This window comes from Giraffa tippelskirchi, chromosome 8, assembly GCF_054371585.1.
Source record: "Giraffa tippelskirchi isolate mGirTip1 chromosome 8, T2T-mGirTip1v1.2.pri, whole genome shotgun sequence".
NCBI lineage: Eukaryota > Metazoa > Chordata > Mammalia > Artiodactyla > Giraffidae > Giraffa > Giraffa tippelskirchi.
Window position 1 is genome coordinate 161685547 of NC_137282.1, and position 27727 is coordinate 161713273.

At 47.1% G+C, this 27727-nt stretch overlaps 1 protein-coding gene and 2 long non-coding RNA genes across 6 annotated transcripts in view; 1 reads left to right on the forward strand and 2 right to left on the reverse strand.

Annotated features, from left to right (window-relative positions):
- FARS2 (phenylalanyl-tRNA synthetase 2, mitochondrial) overlaps positions 1–27727 on the reverse strand; it is a 289117-nt gene that overhangs the window by 117581 nt on the left and 143809 nt on the right. For all 4 annotated transcript variants that reach the window (XR_014062414.1, XR_014062413.1, XM_081521167.1 and 1 more), the window contains one exon: positions 12647–12807. Coding sequence is in view for 2 of the 4 variants with exons in the window: in XM_081521167.1 (XP_081377293.1) it covers positions 12647–12807 (161 nt within the window). In the remaining 2 variants the exon portion in view is untranslated. The remainder of the gene's footprint in view (positions 1–12646; positions 12808–27727) is intronic.
- Positions 836–27258, forward strand: LOC145517864 (uncharacterized). The gene is made up of 3 exons (XR_014062415.1): positions 836–985; positions 12605–12917; positions 24764–27258. It is a non-coding gene; the product is annotated as an uncharacterized LOC145517864 (long non-coding RNA).
- Positions 6271–10775, reverse strand: LOC145517870 (uncharacterized). Its single transcript, XR_014062421.1, has 2 exons — positions 9049–10775; positions 6271–7772 (listed from the first exon to the last, which is right to left on the reverse strand). It is a non-coding gene; the product is annotated as an uncharacterized LOC145517870 (long non-coding RNA).

Consider the following 27727-nt stretch of genomic DNA (forward strand, 5'->3'; position numbering starts at 1 on the left):
TAGAAAGAACACGTGTCTGACTGTAGCGCCACACGGCGGACAATGCTGCTGGCCGTTTGGGTGTCTGGGCTTTAGATGGGCGAAGCTGGTGGCACAGGGCTACCTGGGTTCTGGCGGTGGCCTTCCTGGTGACTGGACCACAGTGTGGTGCAAACACCTTGAAGCCTCAATTTCTTCAAATGAACTCTACCCTTTTTTACCTGTGGGTATTAAGTTACAGCAAATAAAAAAAGCAGATGAAATCAAGGGCAAAAAAACAAAAAAACAGAATGCAAAAGAAAGATAGGGAAGCTAGGGTGAGGACTGGATCCTCAATGGGAAAGCACTATTTTTTTAAATGCTATTTTATTTAATAGATGTGGAGGTGTATTTGTGTCATCTGTGAGTGATAGTGTTGCCATGGTGATTACTTACATGTTTCCAGAAAAGAAATAACCATGGAGAAATCAATCGATAGTACCCCAACAAGACACACAGTGCTGTGCACAGACCGTCAGATCCCCCACACAGGATGCAGAGGAGTTCGAACGGGTAAAAGAAAAAAACACTGGCTTGGGGGAAAAACAACACGTTCCTTCTGCCAAACCCAGAGAGATGTGGCATTAAAACGGCACTGTTTTTCCTTTTTGTGAGCAGAGTCTTTGGGCTAAAATGTAAGAGTTATCCAAACAAAAATTTGGTACATTTAACTTGAAGCAGATCAAGCCAAGAGGAAACCCAGGCTCCATCCCGGGCTGGGGAGACCCACCGAGCGGGCAACAGCAGCCCACTCCGGCGCTCTTGCCTGGATAGCTCCACGGATAGAGGAGCCTGCTGGGCTACAGTCTATGAGGTCACAGAAGAGCTGGACACGACTTAGTGACTAAATCACAACAACAAACATGGCAAGAAAAGAAGGGCTTATATACAGCACTTAACATGCTTGCCTGCTCTTGAATCCACTCACAGTTACTGCTACAATAGCTGGGATCTACTGAACAATACGGTATGTCAGGCACTGTGCTAAATAAGGCCATGACAAGTATTTAACCTGATCGACCCTCACGACAACACGGTCCCCTAATGCTGAGAAGACTCAGAGGTGGCGATGAGGGCAGGTGGGGGACTTGCGCTAGACGGCCTCGGCCTTTTCCGGGGATAAAGCGGGGCTATTTGTCAAAGGCTGGCGTGGTGGCGGGAGGCTGTGGGACACCCGAGGATCCCGACAAGAGCCCGCACGAGTGAGGAGGGCCACCCAGGCCTGATATTTACGGGCACACTCAACATGGAACCGTGTTCAGTCAGCAAAGAGGCGAGTCTGGGGTTCACGCGGGATCTGGCCGGGCAGTGCAGGGAGCAGAAATGAGAGGGTCAGGATTGGAGGGTGATGGTGAGAATGCAGGGGCAGGCTGGGCTTCCCAAAGCAAGAAGGACTGCCATGGGTGGGGGCAGCAGCCTAGGCCCAAGACAGGAGGAAGGGGGAGGCCATGGCTTGGAGCCCCCTGAGCCGGGGCCAACAGCCATTCTCCCCAGAGCTTCCCGATCATTGTCTGTGCTGTGACGGGCCATGGTTCTACACGTGCCTCATGAGCCCTCCTTCTCTATAGGATTGGGCAATCTTTTCCATTAAATTATCTATTATTATTTAATAGCTAGGTAAGCCTGTAGACTGTGATCCCTAGGTGGCTCAGTGGTAAAGAACCCGTCTGCCAGACGAATGGATAAGGAAGCTGTGGTATATATACACAATGGAATATTACTCAGCCATTAAAAAAAAAATACATTTGAATCGGTTCTATTGAGATGGATGAAACTGGAGCCCATTATACAGAGTGAAGTAAGCCAGAAAGAAAAACACCAATACAGTATACTAATGCATATATATGGATTTGAAAGATGGTAACGATAACCCTATATGCGAGACAGAATAAGAGACACAGATGCCTAGAACAGTTTTATGGACTCTGAGGGAGAAGGTGAGGATGGGACGTTCTGGGAGAATAGCATTGAAACATGTATATTATCATATGTGAAACGGAACACCATTCCATGTTCGATGCATGAGACAAATGCTCAGGGCTGGGGCAATGGGATGACCCAGAGGGATGGGATGGGGAGGGAGGTGGGTGGGGGGTTCAGGATGGGGAACACATGTAAACCCATTGCTGATTCATGTCAATGTATGGCAAAAACTACTACAATATTGTAAAATAATTAGCCCCCAACTAAAATAAATAAATTTATTAAAAAAAAAAAAAAAGAACCCATCTGCCAATGTAGGAGACATGGATTTGATCCCTGGGTTAGGAAGATGCCCTGGAGAAGGGCATGGCAACCCACTCCAGTATTCTTACCTGGAGAATCCCATGGACAGAGGAGCCTGGTGGGCCACAGTCCATGTGGTCACAAAGAGTCGGATACGACTGAGTGACCAAGCACACACAAGCATGTAAACTATTTTTGAAATACAGGTACCATGACCATATGTCGCGACCGAGGCATGAATGAAGTCAGACCAAAAGGAAACTGGCCTGTGTCTCGATGGAGGCAGGCCCACCATGCAGGGGTCCACCCGTTCCTACAGCCCCTCCTCTGATCACAATCAACTAATTAGTCAAGAAATCACATTCGAGGCTTCACCTCATTTGCTGGGTGCCCGAGTTCAATTGACACACTAATGGATGTGTATTTGCCTTTAATAGATACAGTGCGTGAACGTAAGTATAATAAATAACTATTTAAGTGTGACGTTACATCTTCATGAGAAATCTGAAAATGAAACGGCCAGTGAATCTGTTTGCTTCCTCTATACTAGGAAATAAAGTGAACCACCGGCAGAAAAGAAAAACGAGAATGGTTTCAGGGCGGCAGGGTAACAGAGGCGACGCTTGCAGAAAGGAAGGGGGAAGCTGGCGCGCTCTCTGGCGTGGAGCTGGGAACGCACAGTGGCAGGGCTGCTGCGGATGCCCGGCCTGATGCCAGGAGCCTGTCAGTCATCTTTCTCGCTCCAGTTCTAGAATCTGTTAAATACTCAGGTGCTCTCTTCTGCAGTCTCGCTGCAACTCCACACCCAGAGACGTGGCTTTCTTTGAGGCTGAACCAACTGAGTAATGAGGTGTGTTTTTCCATTCTCTCTTTTTTCTTTCAAAAGGTTAAATGGCACAGTGCAATTTTCTGTGAAGCAGGTGTGCAGCTAACAAGGTGATAATTGGAAAACTGGGTGAAAAGGAAAAATCCTATAAAATTAGAAACCTGCAGTATCTGGGAAAGAGGGTGACTGAATTACCTCTGGAAGAGGAAGAAGCTAAGGTAATACAGTGCTAAAGATGTAAACTGAAGTCCACCAGAGTGAAAAAAGGAGACGCGAGGGCTGTTAACATCCCACTGGGAGGCAGAGGGCACACCGTAATATTCAGGATTGTTGAAGATTCAAACAAATGGTGCAAGCCAAACTTCAGTATCACCTCTTCTCATTTCCTCACATGTTCAAGAAGATAAACACTTTAGCAAGACCTTCCAAATATTCAAATGTGGATAGCATTTACTACAATATTTGATTTTAATTATTTTTTCCTTCCAGTTTTCATTCTTGGTCAGGAAAAAACTTTTTTTTTCTGCTTAAGATACAGAAATGTTCCAGAAGAGATCTCCAAAATCTTCCAACAACCGTGATTTCCCGGGAAACATTTTTGTAATGATGTAACATTAGCTTTCGGTGATGACCCATGTTTATATGAAGCTGTTCTCAAGCAAGCCCCAAGAGCCCGAAGCAGCTGCAGAGTGATGCCAGCAGTGCCCCGGCTGAGCGGGCACTGAGAAGGACAGTTGTCTGGCCCTGTGGTCCCCCTTCACCCCACCTCCTTGTTAGTGTGGTCCTCTGGTCGGGAGGAAGCTGTGTCAGAGTCTTACTTCTTGGCCTTTGCGCGCTGTCTTCTTTCCAGCAATTCCCCCGCACCAGCGCTGGACCCACTCACCAGCCACTTCTTGCTAGTAATGACATGCCCACCCCACCTCGCCCTGCCCTGGACCATCCACCTCCTCCTCAATAAACACTCGGCTCCCAACTTCTCTTCCTTCCTGCCTCAGCTGGAGCGGTCACCTGGATACAGCCATACCTGCTACCATCCCCGAGGACCTGTCTGTGGCAACTAAAACAAACAAAACAATGGTAAAGACGATGCCAACAAAAAAGCAGAGCTTGAAAGGGGACATCAGTGAATCCTGAGTTCAAATGCTTCCACTCAGGTAAACTCTTCAGGTCTGTTTCTTTTCTCCTGTTTTCCATCCACTGACGGGGAACCTGCCCCCGAGGCTCTGCCACCAAGAAGTTATTTCTAGAGGAAAGGACTTGCAAAGACAGAGGCTGAGTCCCCCTTCTGCAGAGCCGTGCTACCATCTTCTCGTGGCTCCTCTGGATCTCAGAATCCAGAGTCGGTTTGGAGGGATTTCAACCACCTGGCAGGACTTCTCTGAGGGACAAGGGCTCAGGAGCGGTCATAATCTCTTCCACAACAGACACGTTTTTCTCATTGGGCAAAATTAAGTCCAAATGAGTGCCAGGAGGAGCAGTGCCGTCTGAGGTGGGTGGAGGATATACGGAAATCTAACCGTCACCCATCACAGACTGTGGCCGGACCTCGAGAATGACCGGCAGCACTTGCGTCACCAGGGCCGGGACTGAGTGACCCAGCAGCACTTAGGAGACTGGCCCAAGGCAAAAGAAATGGTCAACAGGTGCACGGAAAGATGCTGAACATCACAGATCATCAGGGAAACGCGTCAAAAACACATTGAGATATAACTTTACGCCTACCAGGATGGCTACCATATTACAAGAGAGAGAAGACAATAACTTTTGGCAAAGAAGGGAAATTGGAACTGTGCTCTGTTGGTGGGCGTGTAACATGGTGCAGCCGTGGTGGGAAGCAGTGTGATGGTTCATCAAAAAGACCTAAAAAGAGAATTACTCTATGATCCAGCAATCCCACGTCTGGGGAAAAGAGTTCCCAACAGAACTGAAAATGGGGTCTTGAAGAGATAACTATATTCCTATGTTTACAGCGGCATTGTTTCACAACGGTCAAAGGGTGGGGGGCAACTCAAGTGTCCAACCGCAGATGAATGAATAAGCAAAACACGTCACAAAAAGATGCACACAGGTGGAGTCCCTACAGTGATCAGTTCACAGAGAAAGAAAATGAAGTGGGTTCCAAGGGCTGTGGGGTAGGGGGTTGTTGTTGTTTATTTGCTCAGTCGTGTCTGACTCTTTTGCAATCCCCTGGACTGCAGCCCGCCAGGCTCCTCCGCCCATGGGGTTTTCCCAGGCAAGAATACTGGAGTGGGCTGCCATTTCCTTCTCCAGGGGATCTTCTCAACCCAGGGATTGAACCTGGGTCTCCTGCATTGGCAGGCGGGTTCTTTACCATCTGAGCCCCCAGGGAAGCCCCCAAAATATGCTAAAGCATTTGTAAATTTTGAGTCATTATGATAAAAACTCTTAGCCAACTAGAAATAGAAGGAAATATCCCTAATTTGATTTTTAAAAACAGGCTTCACAAAAAAACCTACAGCAACCACTTTAAATAAATACTTATTCACAAACTTTCAAGATCAGACATTTAATTAGGCCTTAATTTTACATCACCACAGTTCATTTAGTTCAATCTCCCCAATTCAATCTACTGCAATAAGAATCAAAGGATCATTCACAGCAAAGTGACTTTTTCAAAGTCAGTGGCTGATAAATTGCCTTTTCCACTTAGATCTGCAAACCCCTGCAATTCGTTTTTGAATAATTAGGAGTCTGGGGTCGAGTTTCATTTTTTTTCCCATATGGATACTCAATTATCCGTGCTTCGTTTGCACAGACGTCGCCTCCTCCTGCGGGTTCTATAGTGCAGGCCATGTCAGGAGGCCAGAAATAATACAAAGCTGTGTTTCTGGGCTCCCGACAGCCTTCACAGGCCTCTGTGTCTGCCTTGCCTTGGGTCCACGCTCTTACAATTACTGTAAAAAAGACGACATCAGAGAAGCAAGTCCTTCAACTTAGTTATCTGGCTGTTTTGGATTCTCTGCATTGCCATATAAATTGTAGAATATGCTCATCAAATTCCTCATTAAATCTCCCTGAATTTCTATTTCTTTATTTGAAATTTAATTTTTTAATTTTCTATATAAGAATAGTTGGTTCACAATGATGCACTAGTTTCAGGTGAAGTTCACAGCAAAGCGAATTTCTGTGTTTTAGCTACTTGGCTGTCCAGTGTCATTTTGAAGCAATCCTACAAACTGTTTTTGTTTTTTTTTTTGATATATGCAAACTGCAATAATAACCTGAGAATGGCAAACATCAAACCAAAGTCAGAGGTCACCTCTGGGGAAGAAAACAGGAAGACGGGTCCATCAGGGAGGCATGGGTGTGTCAAATGCATTTCGAATGCTTTTCTTCTTTACAAAGATTTGTGGTAAATCCCAGCATATTTGCTAGGTGGAGGGTACACAGTTCTATGTTATTAAAAAGTCAAATCAGAAAAATATATGTTTGTATGTTTAGAAGATTTCATAATTTTAAAAATGAGTACAGAAAAATATATCGAAGCTACTTGGTCCTCATCCACTGATTAAACAGGAGTTCAAACTCTGCCAAATGGACTCTACAAGGGTCATCTATTTATAATCCACTATCCTTGGTCATGAATTACAGTCTCTGATTGTAATTTATAAATCTCATAGGGAGGCTCTTGAGAAAATAAATTCTTCCCTCAAATAGAAAGAAAACATTTGATTCATTACTCAGCCAAGTGATAGAAAGAAAAATTAAGCTATCCACGATATAAATGAATGCTTATGTTAACCATTCTTCATTTTCAAGATCACAAGATTATACATACAAAACGCCAACCGAAGTGCACAGTTTGAAAAAAAAAAAGCTGTGTGATAATGGAATCACAAAGTAATTCTCATTTCTCAGTCTAAATACAGGCTGACTTTAAGTTAGAGATGAACCCAAATGTTCCCCTCATCCTCTGAATAGTTACTCGGTTCAGTTCACCACTAACTGAAAATGTGAAGAGTTTTGTTTCTCCTTTCATTCAGGATGAGGCAAATTAAGAGATACACAATACACTTACCTTTCATGACTAATAACTTAGCAAGTTAAATTACTTCGGTGTTATTCTGTCCCCAGAACATCAATAAAAGCCTTGAACTTTCCACCTGGACCGGCTCTGGTATTCTGATGATCGCTCTGAGAGGCTCATCCCAGGCTGAGCCCCTTGAGGTCAGCTCTCCAGCCTTTTCCCTTTGGACTGTAAGTTAACTCAGGTGCAAGTGCCCGGGGGACCGGATTTCTATACTCAGTTTCAAACAGAGAAAAACACATCCCATAGCCACATCCTGTCCACGCCTCCCATGCCCCTGATGCAGGAACACAGGCACAGCCAGGTCCAGGCAAGGGGAGCATTAGGGCTTCCCAGATGGCTCAGAGGGTAGAGAGTCTGACTGCAGTGCAGGAGACTCAGGTTCGATCCCTGGGTCAGGAAGATACCCCAGAGAAGCGAATGGAAACCTAATCCAGTATTCTTGTCCTGCAGGGCTACAATGCATGCTTAAGGTAAGACTGGGCCCCCCTTAATTTGGATTCCCCAGTGGTTCAAGTGGTAAAGAATCTGCCTGCAATGCAAGAGAGTCAAAAGATGCAAGTTTGATCCCTGGGTCGGGAAGATAGCCCCTGGAGGAGGATATGACAACACACTCTGGTATTGTTCCCTGGAAAATCCCAAGGACAGAGGAGCCTGGCGGGCTGCAGTCCATGTGGTCACAAAGAGTCGGACATGACTGAGCATGTACGCGCCTGGCGGCGTCTATAAACAGGAAGCTGTTGTGCATCTTCCTCGGGTTAACGGCCAGAAAGTTGTAACAAGAATGTTGAATGTGTGTGCATATAAAGGTCACACAACATAACTGTCCAATCTATACCAGAAGATCTGAGGACCTCACTCTTACTGTTTTAAAAGTGCATTAAATAAGGAAGAAATGTGTGGTGGCTGCCCTCTATTTTCCTTTCACAAAGACAAAAAGCAGTCATAAATCCATAAGCCTCTGACAACAGAGGCCCCTGGACAGACACAGGGTCACAATCGAACAGGACTCAACAGACCGAGGGTCCGTGAAACATCCTCACATCGCAAGGCGGGCAAAGCAAGGTGGAGATGGAAACTGCAGGCGGGAAGGACCAGGAGTCACAAGGGGACCGTGGCCACTTCGCCCAGTGGCTGTGGAGGTCATGACAACAGGAGTACGTTAACATGGACGAGATGCTCACTAGGCACTCGGTCACTGGGATGAAGGCTTTATGTAAATACACCAGGACGGCCCCCACGGCAAACGGGTCCATCCTCCTGCTTGCTGCATCTCTCCACGTCTGACCGTCAACAATGACTACAGGGCACAAATGGTCCTGTGGTGGGTCATCTCCCCCACTTCCTATGATTTTCTATGACTTTCTTCTAGGATAAACATTCTCCTTCCTGCAGAAGAAAAATATTTATGTGCTTTTTTTTTTTTTTTGGCGAGATGGAAAAAATTGCACAGGGAAACAGTGGGAAGAAAAATGAGATGCACTAATTTCACCGCAACGAAGCTGATGGGATTCTTGCAGTTGGATTGATCTGGGAACAGAATGAGGAAACATTGCATAACCCTGCGCTGAGTCTCTACCAGACAGCATTTATGGTAACGACAGAGAAACTGGGTCTAGGGACTATTCCAAGTCCTGGAGATTGGCAAGTAATCGCAGGCTCAAGTCCTGATACAATTCTGGAGAGACGTGGAAGGATTCTGAGAATTAACTAGCAAAATAGGATTAAAAAAAGATGAAAATTTTGATCCCTGCATACACTGGTCAGTGTTAGCAAAACTCTACATTCACCTGTGTGCAGCCCTTCACCGCACTTCATATTATTTACAATTTTGTGGTTTAGTCACTCAGTCATGTCCGACTCTTTTGCAACCCCATGGACTGTAGCCCGCCAGTCTCCTCTGTCCATGGGATTTCCCAGGCAAGAATACTGGAGTGGGGTGCCATTTCCTTCTCCAGGGGATCTCCCGACCCAGGGGTGGGACCCATCTCTTCCGCACTGCAGGTGGCTTCTTTATCACTGAGACACGGGGGAAGCCATCTCGTGATAAATCTGTCTCCTTCTCTAGATTGAAAACAGCTTGAAGTCAGAAACTGTCCACTTCATCTCATTGACTCCAGAGCGGTGCTTCGTCTAGGAAACGAGATTTTACCAGTTCAATATTAGGAGCTCCCTGGAGTCGGCTTTAGTGAAAACCCTAGCTCTGTAACTTGCTGGCAGAGCTCTTGGGGCTGAGCTCCTTGTTGGCTCCAAGACTCGGTTTCACTGTCTATACAATGGGTTAATAGACTTCACCCCCATCAGATTGTGAAGAATGAAAGCTATGATACAGGCAAACTGTCTAGTCCCATGACCTGTACACAGCACTCAACAAATGACAAGTGTTATAAGGCACTAAATAAATTAATGCACAGACTACGGGGAACTGAACCATGACCGCAGGAAGACAGAAAATTAGGGAAAACGGCCAACCTTGGCCGTAAGAAACTCCCAGTCCTCATAGAGCAGAGTGCTTGCAGCTGATGCCTGGTACCCCAGGGAGACCAAGGACTGCCTGATGGCTTCCCAGGAGTCTAACTACGACCGACCTCAGAGACGACGGGCCGGCAGGAGACCCACCCTCTCACGGTCACCGAACGGCTGACGTCGACCCAACGCTTTGTGCCTTCAGGCTCAGCCTCACCATCTTTTATAACCATGTTACATGTTCTTCCTCAGACAGGCCAACGCCATTAAGTGACAAAGGAGTCCCTATTTCCTTCATGTATAGACCCACGACCACTCCACACAAACGGTTAGAAACTGCTCACACTTTCATATTATCTATCTTATTTACACCTAACAACAAAATCTCCTCTATTCTCTCTGAAGCAAGAACTCTGCCATGATGGAAATGGAACAGATAAAGGTATATGCGGAACTTCCGCGGTGGTCCAGTGGCTAAGACTCTGCACTCCCAAGGGAGGAGGGCCCTGGTTCCATCGCTGGTCAGGGAACCGGAGTCCACACGCCACAGCTCAAGATCTCACATGCACAGCTAAGGCCCGGCGCAGCCAAACAAATAATGCTTTTTTTAAAAAAAGAGAAGTGTATGTGATGGGCTGAATAACGACCCCCAGAGAGGTCCACTTCTGCATCCGAGGAACCGGGGATCTGCTACCTCACACTCGAAGAGGACTTCTCGGATGCGATGAAGAAAACATGTTCGTGTGTGGAGACAACCTTGTCGCAAGGGCCCTCGTGAGAACAGACAAATGTGTGCAAGGAAGGTGGAGCAACCACGCGCGGAAGGAAAGGAAGGGGCGCGGTGTGATGCAGCCGGAAGTCAAGCATCGCGGTCGGCCCTGGAAGCTGACCCAGGCAGGAGTAGCGGAGGGTCTCCCCTGGAGCCTCCGGGGGGACCAGCCCCGCTGCCCCTGAGCTTGAGCCCGGCAGACTGACTGTGAATTCCTGACCTCGGGGACTGTAAAATAATAGAGACGTATGGGTTGAACCTGCGAGCTTTGTGGTAATTTGTAACGTTAGCCACAGGAAACTGACACATTATAGTCAATAGATGCTAATTATAAGGGAGTCACTAGGAAGTCACTCTCTGCGATCTGTAATTCACAAAGCATTTTACAGAGGTCTACTGTCTCAGCTATCAAATCCTAACTGCCACCACCAGCCCCCGCCCCGCCCCCGGCCAGAAGTTAAATTTCTTACACAAACTTAAGGAGACGCGAAATCCAGTTTGACTCCTGGTTATGACAAAGGGATCTGGCTTCATTGCCTTCGCTGCCTGCCCGGGGAAGGGGTAAGGCTTCCTGAGGACACATGTTGCCAATATTTAAAAACTAAGAGGAGTGAAGAAGCAGGAAAACGTGACCCATAACTAAGAAAAAAAGAAGACTAAAAGGAAAACAACACAGAAATGAAAGCTTGGAACTAACAGACCAAGACTTAAAAAATCACCATCATGAACATGCTGAAGAATTTAAGGGAAACTATACAAAATGGATGAAAAGATGGAGAATTTCATCAGTCATAAAAACTCTAAAAAGGTGCAAGTAGAAACTGTAGAAGTGATGCGTACAAAGTTGGAATGAAAACTCGCTGGAGGGACTTAGTGGTTATGTGAACACAATAGAGAAGACGAGGAAACCCAAAGATAAGACAAGAAAAACTACCCAAGATAAAGCACACAGTGGGGAAAAAAAGTCAATAATAAAAAACACACCCTGGGCATCAGAGTTCTGCGGCACAAATCCAAATGGGCTGATACACATGTAGTCACAGTCTGAAAAGCAAAGGAAGAAAGAATTGTTGGAAGAGATAGGAGGCTTTTCAAAAAGGGTTGAAAAGCACTAATTCAACACACTGAAGCCCCAAGCAAGATAATAGAAAGTCACACACAGGTGAACCCACCAGAAACCAAAGTAAAAAGACAGAGGCAACGAAATGACACATTTTAAAGAACTAAGAGGAAAAAAAAAAGCCTGCACAAATATTGGCAACCTGGACGCCTATATCCATGGAAAATATTACTAAAATAAAATAAAGATGAAACAAAGGCATTTCCAAAGAAAAGCCAGGAAAATTCATGCTGCACTACCAGAAACGGTAAAGGAAGTCCTTCAGACTTACAGAAAATGATTACTGAGAAAAATCATGAAGGCCGTGAGGAATGGGCAAATATCAAGGAAAATACAGTTTTAAATTTCTTTGAAGGACAACGGCTATTTGAATCAAATAGAGCAATGTATTGTGGGATTATAATATACAGAGAAATAAAATATAACAGTAATAATACAAGAAAAAGAAAGTAAATAGAATTACAGTATTGTAACATTAAATGTTTCATGCAGTTGTAATACTCTTTGGTTACTCATGGTAAAGTGTGATGAATTAATTATGCATACTGTAATCTAGAATAACCACTTAAAAATAATATAAAATTGAGAAACTAAACAGCAATAGAGTAATAAAATATAATACAAAAACAAACAAGCCACCGCACAAAATCTCAATTTCCAAATAAAGAACAGAAAAGGAAAATGGATAAGAATTAAAGAGATAATAAAAATTATCCCATGTAGTATATTGAGTGTAACAAAGAGTCAACACCCCAATTAAATATGGATTTAAAAAAAGACCCAGCTGTTTACAAGAGATGTGCTTTTAATATAAAGACAGAAACTGAAAATAAATGATGAAAAAATGTACATTTCAAACACTAATCATAAGAAAGTCAATGTGTCTAGATTAGCATAAAAAAAAAACTGAACTGTGAAAGTATCATCAGTGATAAAGATGGGTATTTCATGAAAAACAGACATTAATGAAACCCAAAGTTGGTTCCCTGCTTAGAGTAACAGGCTTGATAAATCTCCTTTTATCAGTATACAATTTTAGAAGGTCCATGGATCTGCATGTTTGTGAATCTCTACTGAAAGCGCTTTCCAAGGTCACATTACCTTTAAACTCACTGATTCTTCTTACGGCAGGGGACCCTCACTTGTGCTCACTGGACCCCCGCCCTCACTCACCTGAAATTTCACCTTCTGGTTGATGTCCTGCACGCGGAACTGCCTCAGGAAGCGCTCGTCCTCACTCCAGAAGAGGCGGATGTCGGGGATGTCGTAGAGGATCATGGCCAACCGCTCCAGCCCCAGCCCGAAGGCCCAACCGATCCGGTCCTGAGCTCCAGCTGCAGTGGGGAGAGAAGACAAGATGACGGTTAAAGGGCACGAGGGGCCACAGGTCCATCCCACTCCTGATACCCAGACAGGACCTCAGCGAGTGCAGACCAGAGGAAAGGTGAGTTTACACAGTAAATGTTTATCACAAGCTTATAAAAAATGTCTATCCGAAAATGAGTATGTACTATGATCAGTTCAGTTCAGTTCAGTCGCTCAGTCGTGTCCGACTTTTTGCAACCCCATGAACCGCAGCACGCCAGGCCTCCCTGTCCATCACCAACTCCTGGAGTTTACCCAAACCCACGTCCATTGAGTCGGTGATGATGGATGGTTGGACCCAACCATCTCATCCTCTGTCATCCCCTTCTCCTCCTGCCTTCAATCTTTCCCAGCATCAGGGTCTTTTCATATGAGTCAGCTCTTCGCATGAGGTGGCCAAAGTATTGGAGTTTCAGCTTCAACATCAGTCCTTCCAATGAACACCCAGGACTGATCTCCTTTAGGATGGACTGGTTGGATCTCCTTGCAGTCCAAGGGACTCTCAAGAGTCTTCTCCTACACCACAGTTCAAAAGCATCAATTCTGCAGCACTCAGCTTTCTTCATAGTCCAACTCTCACATCCATACATGACTACTGGAAAAACCAAAGCCTTGACTAGACGGACCTTTGTTGGCAAAGTCATCTCTCTGCTTTTTAATATGCTGTCTAGGTTGGTCATAACTTTCCTTCCAAGGAGCAAGCATCTTTTAATTTCATAGCTGCAGTCACCATCTGCAGTGATTTTGGAGCCCAGAAAAATAAAGTCAGCCACTGTTTCCCCCTGTGTTTGCCATGAAGTAATGGGACTGGATGCCATGATCTTAGTTTCCTGAATGTTGAGTTTCAAGCCAACTTTTTCACTCTCCTCTTTCCCTTTCATCAAGAGGCTCTTTAGTTCCTCTTTGCTTTCTGCCATAAGGGTGGCGTCATCTGCATATCTGAGGTTATTGATATTTCTCCCAGCAATCTTGATTCCAGCTTGTGTTTCTTCCAGCCCAGAGTTTCTCATGATGTACTCTGCATAGAAGTTAAATAAGCAGAGTGACAATATACAGCCTTGACGTACTCCTTTTCCTATTTGGAACTAGTCTGTTGTTCCATGTCCAGTTCTAACTGTTGCTTCCTGACCTGCATACAGATTTCTCAAGAGGCAGGTCAGGTGGTCTGATATTCCCATCTCTTTCAGAATTTTCCAGTTTATTGTGATCCACACAGTCAAAGGCTTTGGCATAGTCAATAAAGCAGAAATAGATGTTTTTCTGGAACACTCTTGCTTTTTCGATGATCCAACAGATGTTGGCAATTTGATCTCTGGTTCCTCTGCCTTTTCTAAAACCAGCTTGAACATCTGGAAGTTCACAGTTCACATATTGCTGAAGCCTGGCTTGGAGAATTTTGAGCATTACTTTACTAGCGTGTGAGATGAGTGCAATTGTGCTATGATACCACTCTATAATATAGGGACAAATAAGGGTTGTAATGTAAAAAAAAAATAAAAATAAAATGTGATATTCAAGGATTGTAAGGTTAATAGTTTTAAAATATGTTTAAAACATTTCTGAACTATCTTTGCAAATAAAGATAGGTGGAATATTAATGTTGCTCTATGAATTGCTCCTTAATTATTAAATCCTTTATATTTTATTATAAAATTTTTAGATAAAACCAACCGTCTGAGCCCAGCACCTGCAGCTGAAAGAGCAGCAGGTTTAACATGCTTGAATCGATTTCACATGCAGCAGCTTTTAGTTCTTAGCTTTTGCTCCTTGCATTCATTACCCTAACCAGCTTCCTTACCCGCTGAAACTTTCCTAGAGCAAGATAAGATCGACACACAGCCCCTAACGGTAGGTAAGAAAAATAATAACAATCTCATTATTCAGACTGGCAAAGAATATGAAGATGTGCACAAAAAGGGAGAAAAAAATGATTCTTCAGCAAATGAAAAGCTTACTTAAGGAAAACAGAAGTGCACCAAGTTACCATTTTTTACTTATCTGACTGGCAAAAATAAAACCATTTCATCACATACTTGACACCAAAGCCAAGGGAAACCACGGCCTTTCATACGCTGAGAGCAGGTGCATGAGTGGGCTTTTATCCCTAGACCTAAGGAGTGTCACACTGTTGCCATCCTCAGAATTACAGACACACCACACTGCCACTTTCACTACTAGGCTGTTTCCTATGTACAGGAAGTTATGAATGTATAAGGCTGTTTACTAGAGCATTGTTTATAACAAGACAATAAACAGTGCAAGTGTCCATGAATAGGAAGCTGGTTGAATAAACCTCCTATATCCATACAGTGGAATATTATGGTTAGGAAAAAAAAAAAAGCAGTAGCTGTCTGTCTTTTGAGAGGGAAGTAACTGGGCGAATGGAGGACAGACTTTTATATACGCCTTTTATATAACGCGTGAGAAGAAACATTTCAGATAAAAATTTTCATGGCTGAATGAAATAATTTCTGTTTCTTTTGGGGCGGTTATAAGAACAAAGGGCCTCCCAGGTGAAGCTAGTGGTAAAGAATCCACCTGTTAACGCAGGAGACGTAAGAGAGGCAGGTTTGATCCCTGGGTCGGGAAGATCCCCTGGAGGCAGGCACGGTAACCCACTCCAGGATTCTTGCCTGGAGAATCCCATGGACAGAGGAGCCTGGTGGGCTACAGTCCATGGGGTCACAGAGAGTCGGACACGACTGAAGTGACTGAGTAGGCATGCATCATATTTGAAAGGTAACCAAGAGATGAATTTAGGAAGATCACAATATACAGAAACCCAGGGTGGGTGTGACTCGGGGGCCTCCTGGCTGCCAGTGAGGACAGGCCTGAGAGGACCCCGGATGCAGGCCAGCGGGGGGCCATCCATCAGCACCGGAAACTGCAGCACCTTGTACGTGGACACTCAAGGACGAGGCCCTCATGAGGAGCAGGGAGCCGTGGCCTCTAGCTTCCTCCGCTGCCCACCACCTCCAACTCTCACACTCATTCTTACTGCAGAGCCTGCTGGTGATGGTCAATCACCAGGAAGGGCTGCAGGGAAGGATGTCTATGGGCTGAGATGTGACAAATTCTATTTTTGAAACACTCTGCTTTGGTCCCATTGAGATCTGCCTCTTCTGAATTGCACCCCTGCACAATGGCAACCCTCTTCAGTCTTCTTGCCTGGAGAATCCCATGGACAGAGGAGCCTGGTGGGCTGTAGTCCATGGGGTCGCAAGAGTTGGACACGACTGAGCGACTGAACAACCACCACTGAGCTGTCCGGCCTGTCGCTTCCAGGAGACGCCAGGAGCTCCTTGTCGAAAGTGCTGGTCACTAGGTCACTGAGTCGTCCCTGCTAGTCTTCATGAAACAATCTGATCTCAGGTCTGAGAAGATGGGAACAGGAAAAGCTTCTTCTCCCGAACAACTGGATTGTTTTCAGTGTGAGGGCATCTTGACTTCACGTAACTAGTCCTAACTCACCCCTCACTCCCGCCCCGTGGAAGCTTACAGGCATCCTTACGGGTCACCTCTAAGAACAGCAACGCGGCTCTGTGCGGCTCCTGTTCCAGTTTTATTTTCTTATCCTTACATCCTCCTCGTCTTGATTATCTAAACTACTGACTCTGCCCTCCTGTACATACGTTTACACGGCGCTTCAAGTTCTTTATGGATGAAAGAGAGCCGTAAATAACCAGACACTCGGAGGTATCGTCACCCCGGGCAGGTCTGATTCTCAGGTCTCTGGCACTCCTCGGCGGTAATTTGTTACTGGGTCCTCCTGGGCTGACAGGGTTTTAAGGCAGTAATTTTTTTTTTTCCTTTTTTCCTACATTCCCGTACTGGAGGGTTCCAGTAAATGAGAATCTCTGGAGCAGAAAACTGACTGGAAAGAAGCTCCCTCAGTTAAACAGAATGTTCCAGATGGGAGGCAATTAGGTGTCCTCCTCCTCCTGCTTTTGAACTTCCCGTCTCCAGACTCTCATCTCATATTATTTTGGTTTTACAAAGAAGCTGGCCTTCTTAGAAGGGTTTTCAGCAACTAATCCCCTGACCCTGCTCTGTTTTCTTCAGAGAATACCACCTTCTAAGACTCCCCAACTTTTCGCGCTGGTTGCATTTACTGTTGCCTGCAGACTCTGTGGGCAGGTCTGATCCACGGGGTGGGGACCGGGGCTGGCTTCCATCGCTGACACTCCTGGAGGGGCCGGACCAGCTTCTGGCGCCTACGTGGGCTCACACACCGAGAGGGAGGGAGTGAGCGGCAGGAAGGCGGGGCTCAGAGATTTTTCCACCGTTTAACTTATTGACTTCATTTAAACGGGTCATATTAGGAAGAATTTCATACTTAAAAATGAAGTTTTTGATACAGGCAGTGACTTTAAATTTAAATCTGTGAGAGAGTTTATCTATCACAGTATGAGGCGATATGAGAGATGCTATTTCTGAAAAGACATCTCAGAAAGAAGCAAACTGGGACACAAAAGAAGGAATAATAGGAAAATGGAATGTCCTGTCCCCTCCCGCTGCCTTCTTCACCATCGCCGGGGCTCGTCCAGACAGGCCAGCGCAGGCCAGCGCCGCGGCCTCCACGTCGGAGCATCTTAGCTGTTTCCGCTCCAAACCCCCATCTCATTTTCTCCCCCACTGACTGAACCCTGCACCCCACCATCTCCTCTCATAGGCTGTTTTGCGGCAAAAGTGAAAACCGTGTGTGTGCTCCGTCACGTCTGACTCTCTGTGACCCCATGGACTGCAGCCCGCCAGGCTCCTCCGTCCGTGGGATTCTCTAGGCAGGAACACTGCATGGGTTGCCCTGCCCTCCTCCAGGGAGTCTCAGGGATCGAACCCAGGTCTCCTGCACTGCAGGCAGATTCTTTATCGTCTGAGCCACCAGGCAAAGCCAAGGGTCAAATTAAAACTTGAAACCATTACATACTGGAAAAATATTTTTATCATATGAAGTACTTCCCTGTCAATAGGGACTGATTTCTAGGAATTCTTTGGTTCAGTGAACTGACACTTTCCCAAAATAACTGTGACAAGAAACGCTGAAACAACCTAGCAATTAGCATTCATATTTTATAGAACTTTACCAATTACAAAGTGCCCCACCCCGATTATCATCATTCTGATCCTCACAACGACCCTATAGGGGATGTCAGACTGGTATTATTAGCTATGTTTAAAAAATAAACACCACTTTAGCAAGATCACAGACACTGGGACTCAAATCTACGTGCTCTTTGGTTTGTTTTTTTTACTTCAAGTATATGTCCAATGAAATATTAGCTTCGAGAGGCTCTGTTCAAAGTATTTCAAAACATCAGACAGCTCCGTTCCACTGATGTCTGTGTGCTTTCTGCTTTGTAATTGCCAGTTTCCTGATGGACTTTGTCATTATTCCATGAAAGCTACTAAAATGATTTGCATAAGCAGTTGCTTAACTATACCAGCAGGCTTTCCCGAAGGCTTTTCGTCCCTCTGAGTGTGCCTTTCACAGTGGTCCTGGCCAATACAAACGGGGCCTGCAGCGTGAGCTGACGGGGCTTCTGTCGAGCAGCGGTTTGGGACAAAAAGCCTTCGCTGCCCTCGACTGTTAGTTGCGAAGACAGCCACACAGGGACAAAAGCCCACAGCATCCCAGTGCGACACGCACGTCCACAGGCAGGCCTAGAAAGCCCAGCACAGCTACATAAATTCTGATTTCTTTCCTCCCGTCACGGACTGAGTCCTTGATCCCCCGCGTTCCAGCTACAATTCTTGAACCGTTTCCTCAGAGGCTTGTCACCGGATGATTGACTTTTTGAGCTGAGCCCAAAGATTGATCTCCCGCCTGAAAACTTTCTCTAGTTGTATATAACCTCGGCTCCGCACGCTTCTGTCGACAAGTCCTTCACATGGTCTAAAGGCAGACCTCTTTGAAAAGAACTTTACCACGGAACAGACTGTGATCAGCCTCTACAAGCCATGAAAGCTGCGTTCCTTCATACAGTCTGAGCTGGGCTGGATTCTCATCAACATTGTAATGGAAACTTTCTTTGTTGTCGTTCTTTTTTTTCTTTTTTTAACGGGTCATTTTTTAAAGAAGTTTTTATTGGACTACAGCTGCTTTACAATGTGGTGTTAGTTTCTGCTGGACAGCATGGTGAGTCGGCTGTATGAACACATCTATCTCCTCTTGTTTCTGGATTTCCTTCCCACACCGGTCACAGAGCATGGAGCAGAGTCCCCTGAGCTGTATGCACAGAGGTGCCCATCAGTTCTCATTAGCGATTTTTGGTGCAAATGCTAACCAGCAGTGCTTGAACCAATGCCCCATGGTTGTGTCCAGCCAGAATTCTCCTTATCACATCTCCAGTTTCCTTTAGGGACCTATGTCCTAAAAATCCATATCCTTCCAACAAGGGGAAAACATATGGCAGCAGAAACATAAAACGGAATTGAGTTGACCAAGTGGACAACAGTACAGGGTAGTCTAGAACCTTTTGAAAATATAAAGGAAACAGCCTTGCCTTGCTTAGCGTTTACTAAGAGTTAAAAACAAAAGGATAGCTCCAATACTTTGGCCGCCTGATGTGAAAAGCTGACTCACTGGAAAAGACCCTGATGCTGGCAAAGACTGAGGGCAGGAGGAGAAGGGGGTGACATAGGATGAGATGCTTGGATGGCGTCACTGACTCAGCGGACACAAATTTGAGCAAACTCTGAGCGATGGCAGAGGACAGAGGAGCTTGGCCTGCTACAGTCCACAGGGTCACAAAGAGCTGGACTCACTTAGGGACAAAACAATAACAACAAAAATCTAAATATATAGACTGGAGTATCATCAACCGAGGACTCACATTCTACCTCCTACAACTCCTTTTGACTGGCCACCAAAATATAGCAATTTTATCCTTTAACGCTTTCCCTGCCACTTCAATCTAAGGCCCTAGAACTCAGGAGAATTAAGTACTATTGTGCAGCACACTGCCAGCAAAGGTTTCCAGTGAGCAAAAACTGGCCCTCTGAACAGTCTCCTAGCTGTGCTCATCTTCTACTTTTGAGACAGAAGTTGCTTTTCTTTGTTGGTTGTTATTCTGTTTTGAATTGCCTGAATTGCACACAGAACTTCAGGTAACAATATAATTTCAAAATTTGTATGGGAGACTTTTTTTTTTAACTGAATCATATTTTACATGCACTAAGATGATCATCAATTATAATCACTTTCAACTAAATGGGGATTCTCCATACACCAAGTTTTAGAATGTGATTGACCCACGTCCATAGCAGGTATTCAAGGAAGCCTGTCAAACTCTATGCAGAACAGTCAGTGCTGGGACATGCTTCTACCGACTTCACAGGTATCGTTCAGTTTGTCGCTCAGTCGTGTCCGACTCTCTGCGACCCCATGAACCGCAGCACGCCAGGCCTCCCTGTCCATCACCAACTCCTGGAGTCCACCCAAACCCATGTCCATCGAGTCGGTGATGCCATCCAACCATCTCATCCTCTGTCGTCCCCTTCTCCTCCTGCCCTCAATCTTTCTCAGCATCAGGGTCTTTTCAAATGGGTCAGCTCTTCGCATCAGGTGGCCAAAGTATTGGAGTTTCAGCTTCAACAACAGTCCTTCCAATGAACACCCAGGACTGGTCTCCTTTAGGATGGACTGGTTGGATCTCCTTGCAGTCCAAGGGACTCTCAAGAGTCTTCTCTAGCACCACAGTTCAAAAGCATCAATTCTTTGACACTCAGCCTTCTTTATGGTTCAACTCTCATATCCATACATGACCACTGGGAAAACAGGTATTGTTAAGGTGCCTTATTAACAAGAGCCATCAAAACTGGGCCACAGGCAACAAGTCACCTAGAACTGAGATGTCTTTCAGGAAGGAAGGAGCAGAAATGGGAAATGCAACCCCAGGAGCCCGAATGACGGGAGGGAGGCAGCCTCGGGGACAGGCCTTTGGATGGCGGCCAGCGCCGGCCTGCCCACAGATTCCACTGGCCCTGTGGCTCTGAGTCCACTGACCATTAGTCAGACGCACAGGGGCGGCTCCAAGTGGGCAGAGCAACCCGGCCCAGGCCCGGCTGCCAGGGGGAAGCCCCATGGGAGACTGTTCTCTTCCCTGTGAGCGTGGCACGCGTGCTAAGTCATGTCAGTTGTGTCCGACTTGTGAACCCAGGGGCTGTAGCCCCACCAGGCTCCTCTGTCCATGGGATTCTCCAGGCAGTAATACTGGAGGGGGTTGCCATGCCCTTCCCCAGAGGATCTTCCCAACCCAGGGATCGAACCCACGTCTCCTGCACTGCAGGTGGGTTTTTTATCGCCGAGCCACCCGGGAAGCCCTTTGAACATTCCATCCCCTCATTGAAACTCCTGGAGAATTAACTTGGATGCGCTTATCTATTCCCTTCGGTTACAGAGCCAAGGAATAACCCTTCCTGCCTTCTAGTCTAAAAACCTGCACCTTTACCTCTGTTAGAAAGATGGTGTTCCAAAATAAAAGTTAATAGTGCTCTATTTCTTGTCACACTGTTATAATTTTTTAACCGAGAAAGGAACTTAATTTAGAGTAAGTAATGCCACTGTCACTTAAACATACAAATGATAAAAGAAACGCCAGCAGCTCTAATTCCATAATTCCCGAGTAATGACAATTAATGGAACCCTCTTTCCTGGTGGGAGTTGTTTTCGGCAGTAGATAAAGGAGCCACTGAGCCTTTTAAGATTTACTCTCATACCCAAATTGCATCTCTTTTCATCATTATCTGAAACATAATTAAAAGATGACATATAAAACAAACTAAAAATCAAACAGGGCTCCATCCCCGGAGGAGACGCTGAGGAGCGCCTCCTTGCCTCCACTGAGACTGGCTGGAGACTCGCGTCCCTGGCGCCAGTTGTGTCCTGCGCCTGTCCACCCGCGGCGTCCGCCTCCCCTGTCAGCACACGAGAGCTGGGTGAGGCCATCGCTGGCTGTGACTGGGTAGATATTAACCGGGTCGTTTCACTGCTGTGGATGCACTCTCTGACCTTTCCAAAAAGAAAACGAATCAACAGGAGTATCTTATAAAGACGCTCTTTCCTCCCTCGGCTTGCTCCCACAGTCCACAGTTTATAGAGTGGCATGCCCGTGGTCTCTACGGCGCGAGATCATCGCTTTGGTGACCATCTACATCCAGAGAAGAGTCAGCTTTTAAGGCAGGCCTGAGCACACAGTTCAGTTGCCTTTAGGACCTCTAGGCTGATACCAGGCTTCTTCTTTTTTCTTTTTGGCCGTGCAGCCAGTGGGATCTTAGTCCCCTGAGGAAAAAAAGTCAGCATTTGGACACTGGCCACTCCGGAAGCCACCACTGCCACATTCCACTCTCCGGTGACAGAAGCCCTCTCCCGGCCTCGCCTCGCTTCCCCCCTCCCCGTCCGGCGCTCCCCTCCCCTGCCCCTGCCGCCCGTCACCCCGCTTCCAGCTCCCACCCCTGCACCCCGTTCTGTGCCCAGGGAGGGAAGAAGCGTTAAGCTGCACGGAAGACGGAAGCTGTGCCATCAGACCGGACCGCGCTTGAAGACGACCAAGAAGGCTGAGATCTGCTTGAAACCTCACCCTGGATGAGGAGGAAGATCAGACAGAACCTGCTGAAGGCACTGGTGTGAAAAACAAACTCGTTTCAGGGCTCGCACCTACTGAGTCCGGCTCACTGGCCGTCAGGGCTCGCACCTACTGAGTCCGGCTCACTGGCCGTCAGGGCTCGCACCTACTGAGTCCGGCTCACTGGCCGTCAGGGCTCGCACCTACTGAGTCCGGCTCACTGGCCGTCAGGGCTCGCACCTACTGAGTCCGGCTCACTGGCCGTCAGGGCTCGCACCTACTGAGTCCGGCTCACTGGCCGTCAGGGCTCGCACCTACTGAGTCCGGCTCACTGGCCGTCAGGGCTCGCACCTACTGAGTCCGGCTCACTGGCCGTCAGGGCTCGCACCTACTGAGTCCGGCTCACTGGCCGTCAGGGCTCGCACCTACTGAGTCCGGCTCACTGGCCGTCAGGGCTCGCACCTACTGAGTCCGGCTCACTGGCCGCCGCGTTGTGAGCGGTTTGCTTGTCCTCCCTTCTCCCCGCCCTCAGGCAGACGGCCCCCCCGTGGTTCTCTGCCTCCCAACCCCTCCAGACCTGCTCTTCCTTCTCTGCCTCCAGGTAAGGCAGAAATAGTTGAAATACTCACATATTTTATTCCGGACCCCAAAGAGAGTAGCGTGTAATATTAAACCAAATGAAAGAGACAGGGAACAGAACAAGGAAATAGGAGCACGGGAATTAAATGTGCCCAATGTCTCCCTTCTTCTTCCCAAGGGATCCGAGGCATTTTTAGCCATGTGGCCACAAAATCTGAGAGATAAAGCAGATGGAGGGGGACTAAAACGGACACGGGAACAGAGATGGATACAAATAAGCTATCGGTCGGCAAAGCTAAACACAGTCCCACGGGCGTAAGCACATGGAAGTTCTGTAACATAATGTGTGAATCAGACCAAATAGGTGGTCGGAACAATGACACAGACTGTCCCTGTCATCAACAAACCAGCCGGTCACATCCAGGCCAGTAAGAAGGGTGTCCGCGGGGGAAACACTAGGTGGAAACCAAGCCCTGCGTCATCCTCAGCACCCTGGACCCACCAGCAGAGCCTGGGGGCCACGTGATCGAGCTCCGGCCCCTGGAACCGAAGTGAGCAGAGGCGAGACCTCCCACCCCTGGGAGACCCTCCAGCTCTCTCCTCCCCGGCCACGGGGGCCCTGGGGGGTCACACGTTCCAAACGGCATTGCTGTGGACGGAGGACTCCACAGAGGTCTCTCTCTGAAGGAGAGAGAGAGAGACACTTTCAGTGGATTAAACCACTAAGATTTCAGGAGGGCCTCTGTTAGCTCAGCACAGCCCGTCTATCCTGACAATTAATCAGCCCTGACTTTCTGGTGTGACAGAGGAATCTGGACTCACTGAAGAGCAATATAAACTCTGAGCGGCACCAGTCTCTGGGGGTCAGTGCCACTTTTCCTTGTCCTACAAAAATAATTTTGCCAGCTCAGTATAAACATTTCAAGTAAACTCTGGAGGAGACTTATAGAGAGCCCACTACTTATAAACTGTTACTAAGAAAATGGTGTTCCTTCACTGTGCAAGGGCTTCCCTGGTGGCTCATTGGTAAAGAACCCGCCTGCCAATGCAGGAGACATAAGAGACACATGTTCGTTCCCGGGGTTGGGAAGATTCCCCTGGAGAAGGGAATGGCACCCCACTCTAGAATTTTTGCTGCAGAATCCCATGGACAAAAGGAGCCTGGCGGGCTACAGTCCATAGGGCTGCAGAGTCAGACACGACTGAGCGACTGAGCAAGCTGTGCAATGGTTCAGTAAACAAGAAATTGCTAAAATATAAGGGGAAAAAAAAAAAAAAACCCTTGAAAGTCTAAGGAATTTAGCACTAAAACAGGTGACCCAGAGAGGCTGGAGAACCAGAGACCCTGGTTGGGGAGCTAAGATCCCACAAGCAAAAAAAAAATTACAAAGTGAAAGAGAGGCTTTTTAAGAACTTCTAAGAATATGTTTGTTTTTGGTTTTGTTTTTTTAAAGTAAAGCCTTTAAGAACCCGAGCTTGTATCTGATGTGATTCTATCAGGAGAGAAGCAGGTGCGTGGCCATCACTCTTGCTGGTAAATAGCATCTGTCAAATGTAAGCCCACCCTGCCTCCCTTGGGGCCAGCAGCCAAATCCATCACTCAGTGACCAATCAAAATCCAACAGGACAATCAAAATATTCTGGGTCACTAACATATGTATCCGTCGATATTTTCTCATTTTCAGTTTTAATACATTTGTCATGAATTTTTAATCGATAATTTACTTCCTTGGGGAGCTCTATTTCTTTGCAAACTTACCCTCTTCGTGTTGTCTTTTCCCAGGAACTCCAGAGATAATTTGAAAAAGCATGGCTTCACCATTTCTCACTTGCCCAACTGGCAGACACTGTGGCCTGACAATGAGAGCCGCGGACAAGAAGATGGGCGGGCACAGGGTGGCACAGGGTCACCCCTGCCACCAGGCCGCCGGTCCCTTCTCTGATGTCATTTCACGAGTTGGTGTTGTGAACAGAGAATCTACTGTATTATTCTCTGGACTCTGTAGAATGCTTGAAAGTTTTCTTAATAATAATTTTCAAAATATGCCCTTAAAGGACAGGGGCAGAACTGGTCACATCCGTCACCCGCTGCCAAATACAGAGAAGTAACTGTGCAATTTGATCTAAAGGCAAGAGACATGAGTGCTGCTGTAACAGGGCAGCCTTGAGCTGGACGTGGCTGTCCCTAACAGGAGCCAGAGCCGAGGGAAGTATGACTCTCTGGTCACAGGCAGCCGCCACGGCTTGTCTACAATGCCTGCATTCAGGCCTTACAAACCCCAACAAAGACCTTCTTAAACCATCACCAGCAGCAGCACCACAGCAGGCGGCTTCCTCTCTGAACTGACTTTAGGATCCTCAGGTTCCACTCACCCCTGGGGGCATCAGGGTCATTGAGCACATCTCTGTCTTTGGTCAAGAGGAACTGCCGCCACCTCCTCCCAAAACTGCCAACAGCCGGGCGTCGTGGGGAACTGGCTGGTACTGTTTGGCAGGAAGACCCCAACAGTGGTCACTCCAACAGGAAGAAAAACTGAATTTTAAGAAAGTCACCTGGGTTACAGTTACAGTGTCTGAGCTTGAATTCACTCTTCTGATCTCATTGGCTTATTCGAAGCAACACAGGAAACTATGAATAGACAAATCATCCACTTTCTCAAAGGAGCTCAGGGTTGAGACCACACCAGATCCATCCAGTGAGACGTAACAGAATAAACCCCATCGTGGGGTCAACTAAATCTGAGAACACAAGGGAACCCCCTATTCTATTTCATTATTTTTTAAAATGACATGACATAGGGGATCAGAGAGTCATGTGGTCGTTGAGAGTACAGTAGAAAAAAAGGGAAACCTGGAACACACAGCAGCTCCCTTACTATACACCTTCTTCCTGGGCCTCGGGCACAGGACTCCTGGAGAAATTTCTACGTCCAAGCTTCACCAAGCAAACAGCATCCAAAATCACCACCTCTCTCTCCAACCAATCTACGTGTTGAAAGCTCTCCCTTCAAACTCTCGGAACCCTGCTTCTAGAATATGTTACCCCTTCCCTTTGGACAAGCTTCTGGAAAGGGCAGTTGACATTCACCGAGTCCAGTCTTCAGTCCTCGTCAACACCTCGGTACAATCAAGTTGAATGGCACTGTGGCCTGTACACTCTGTTCTATCAGGACTAACCTTCGCAAAAACCAATGCCAACAGGAACCTCACCTGCCAAAGTCAAAGCCCCCTCCTGGGACTTAGTTCAGGCTGCTATAACAAAGTACCATAGACCGGTGGTTACAAGACATTGAAAACTCCCTTCTCACGGCTCTGGAGGTGGGGACGCCAGGGCAAGGCCCCAGCCTGTCCAAGGGTCTGCGCTCTGGCATGGCCTCCAGGGCACGTGCTCCAGGGGCCACCACTGCCTCCCGTCTTCCCCACTCCCCAGTCCTCCGGGTAATTACACAGAAGCCCACTGTTGTGTTGCCACCTGGGCACTCCCAAGCCTCTTTCTCCAGCCCCAACCTCTTGCTGGAGCTTCAGCTCCATCAAACCAAGCACCTGCCGATGTACCACAGCCAATCACGTCCACCTGCACGCACTGTCCCCCTCCCCAGCGCAGAGCCTGCTTCTCCAAACCGGAAAGCCTCAGCCTGTGATACAACCACCCCACCAGTCACCCAAGACAGAGACCCGGCAGTCACCCCTGACTCCTTGTTCCAAACTCCAACTGCCAACGCAAGCCCCTCTCTGGCCCTCTGGGAACAGCAGTGCCCACCACCTGGCGAGTAACCCAGCCTCCAGCCTCCACCCACTCGTTGCTGTCTAGTCGCTCAGTCGTGTCTGACTCTCTGTGACCCCCGACTGCAGCCCGGCCAGGCTCCTCTGCCCGTGGGATTCTCCAGGCAAGAATACTGGAGTGGGTTGCCATGCCCTCCTCCAGGGGATCTTCCCGACCCAGGGATTGAACCCACATCTCCTGCATTGGCAGGTGGACTCTCTACTGCTGAGCCACCAGAGAGGCCCCATCAACCACAAAGCCTAGGGCTAACTAACGTGCACACAACCGACCGTGACTCCGCCATGGAAAGCTCTCCAGTTTAAACAGATACAGGCTGAGCTGACTAGACAGCAGCACCCGGGCCACCCCCCACCCCACCCCTGTGTCCACCAGCAACTCCAACCACACCCTCCTTCGTAAGCTCTGCCCCAGACCAGCCCCACCCAACAGAGACAGAACGCGGGCCAATTTAAGAGACAACAGAGTAAAATCATTCAGACTCAGCTCACCATCCACTTTCTTGTGTGGGTTTTTTTTTTTTGCATTATTAGATATTTGGTTTTAACCTTTTTATTTTGTATTGGAATACAGCTGATTAACAATGTTGTGATACTTCCAGGTGGACAGTGAAGGGACCCAGCAACTCTGGCCACGTCTTCCTTCACAAGCTATGCCCTGGAACAGCCTCATCCAACAGACACAGAACACAGGCCATGCAGGCGGTTTAAATTTTCTAGTAGCCACACTGACAACGGCAGGGCAGAGGGAGGTGGAATTAATTAATATACTTAACCTACTATATCTAAAACATTCATTTCACCATGTAATCAATATTTTTTAAAGTATTCATGAGATAGGTTACATTCGTGTTTGAACTCAGTATTTGGAACCTGGTATATATTTCACACTTAAAGCAATCTCAGTTTGAACTGCATTCCACATGCATGACAGCTACACGTGGCCAGTGGCTGCCACGCTGGACAG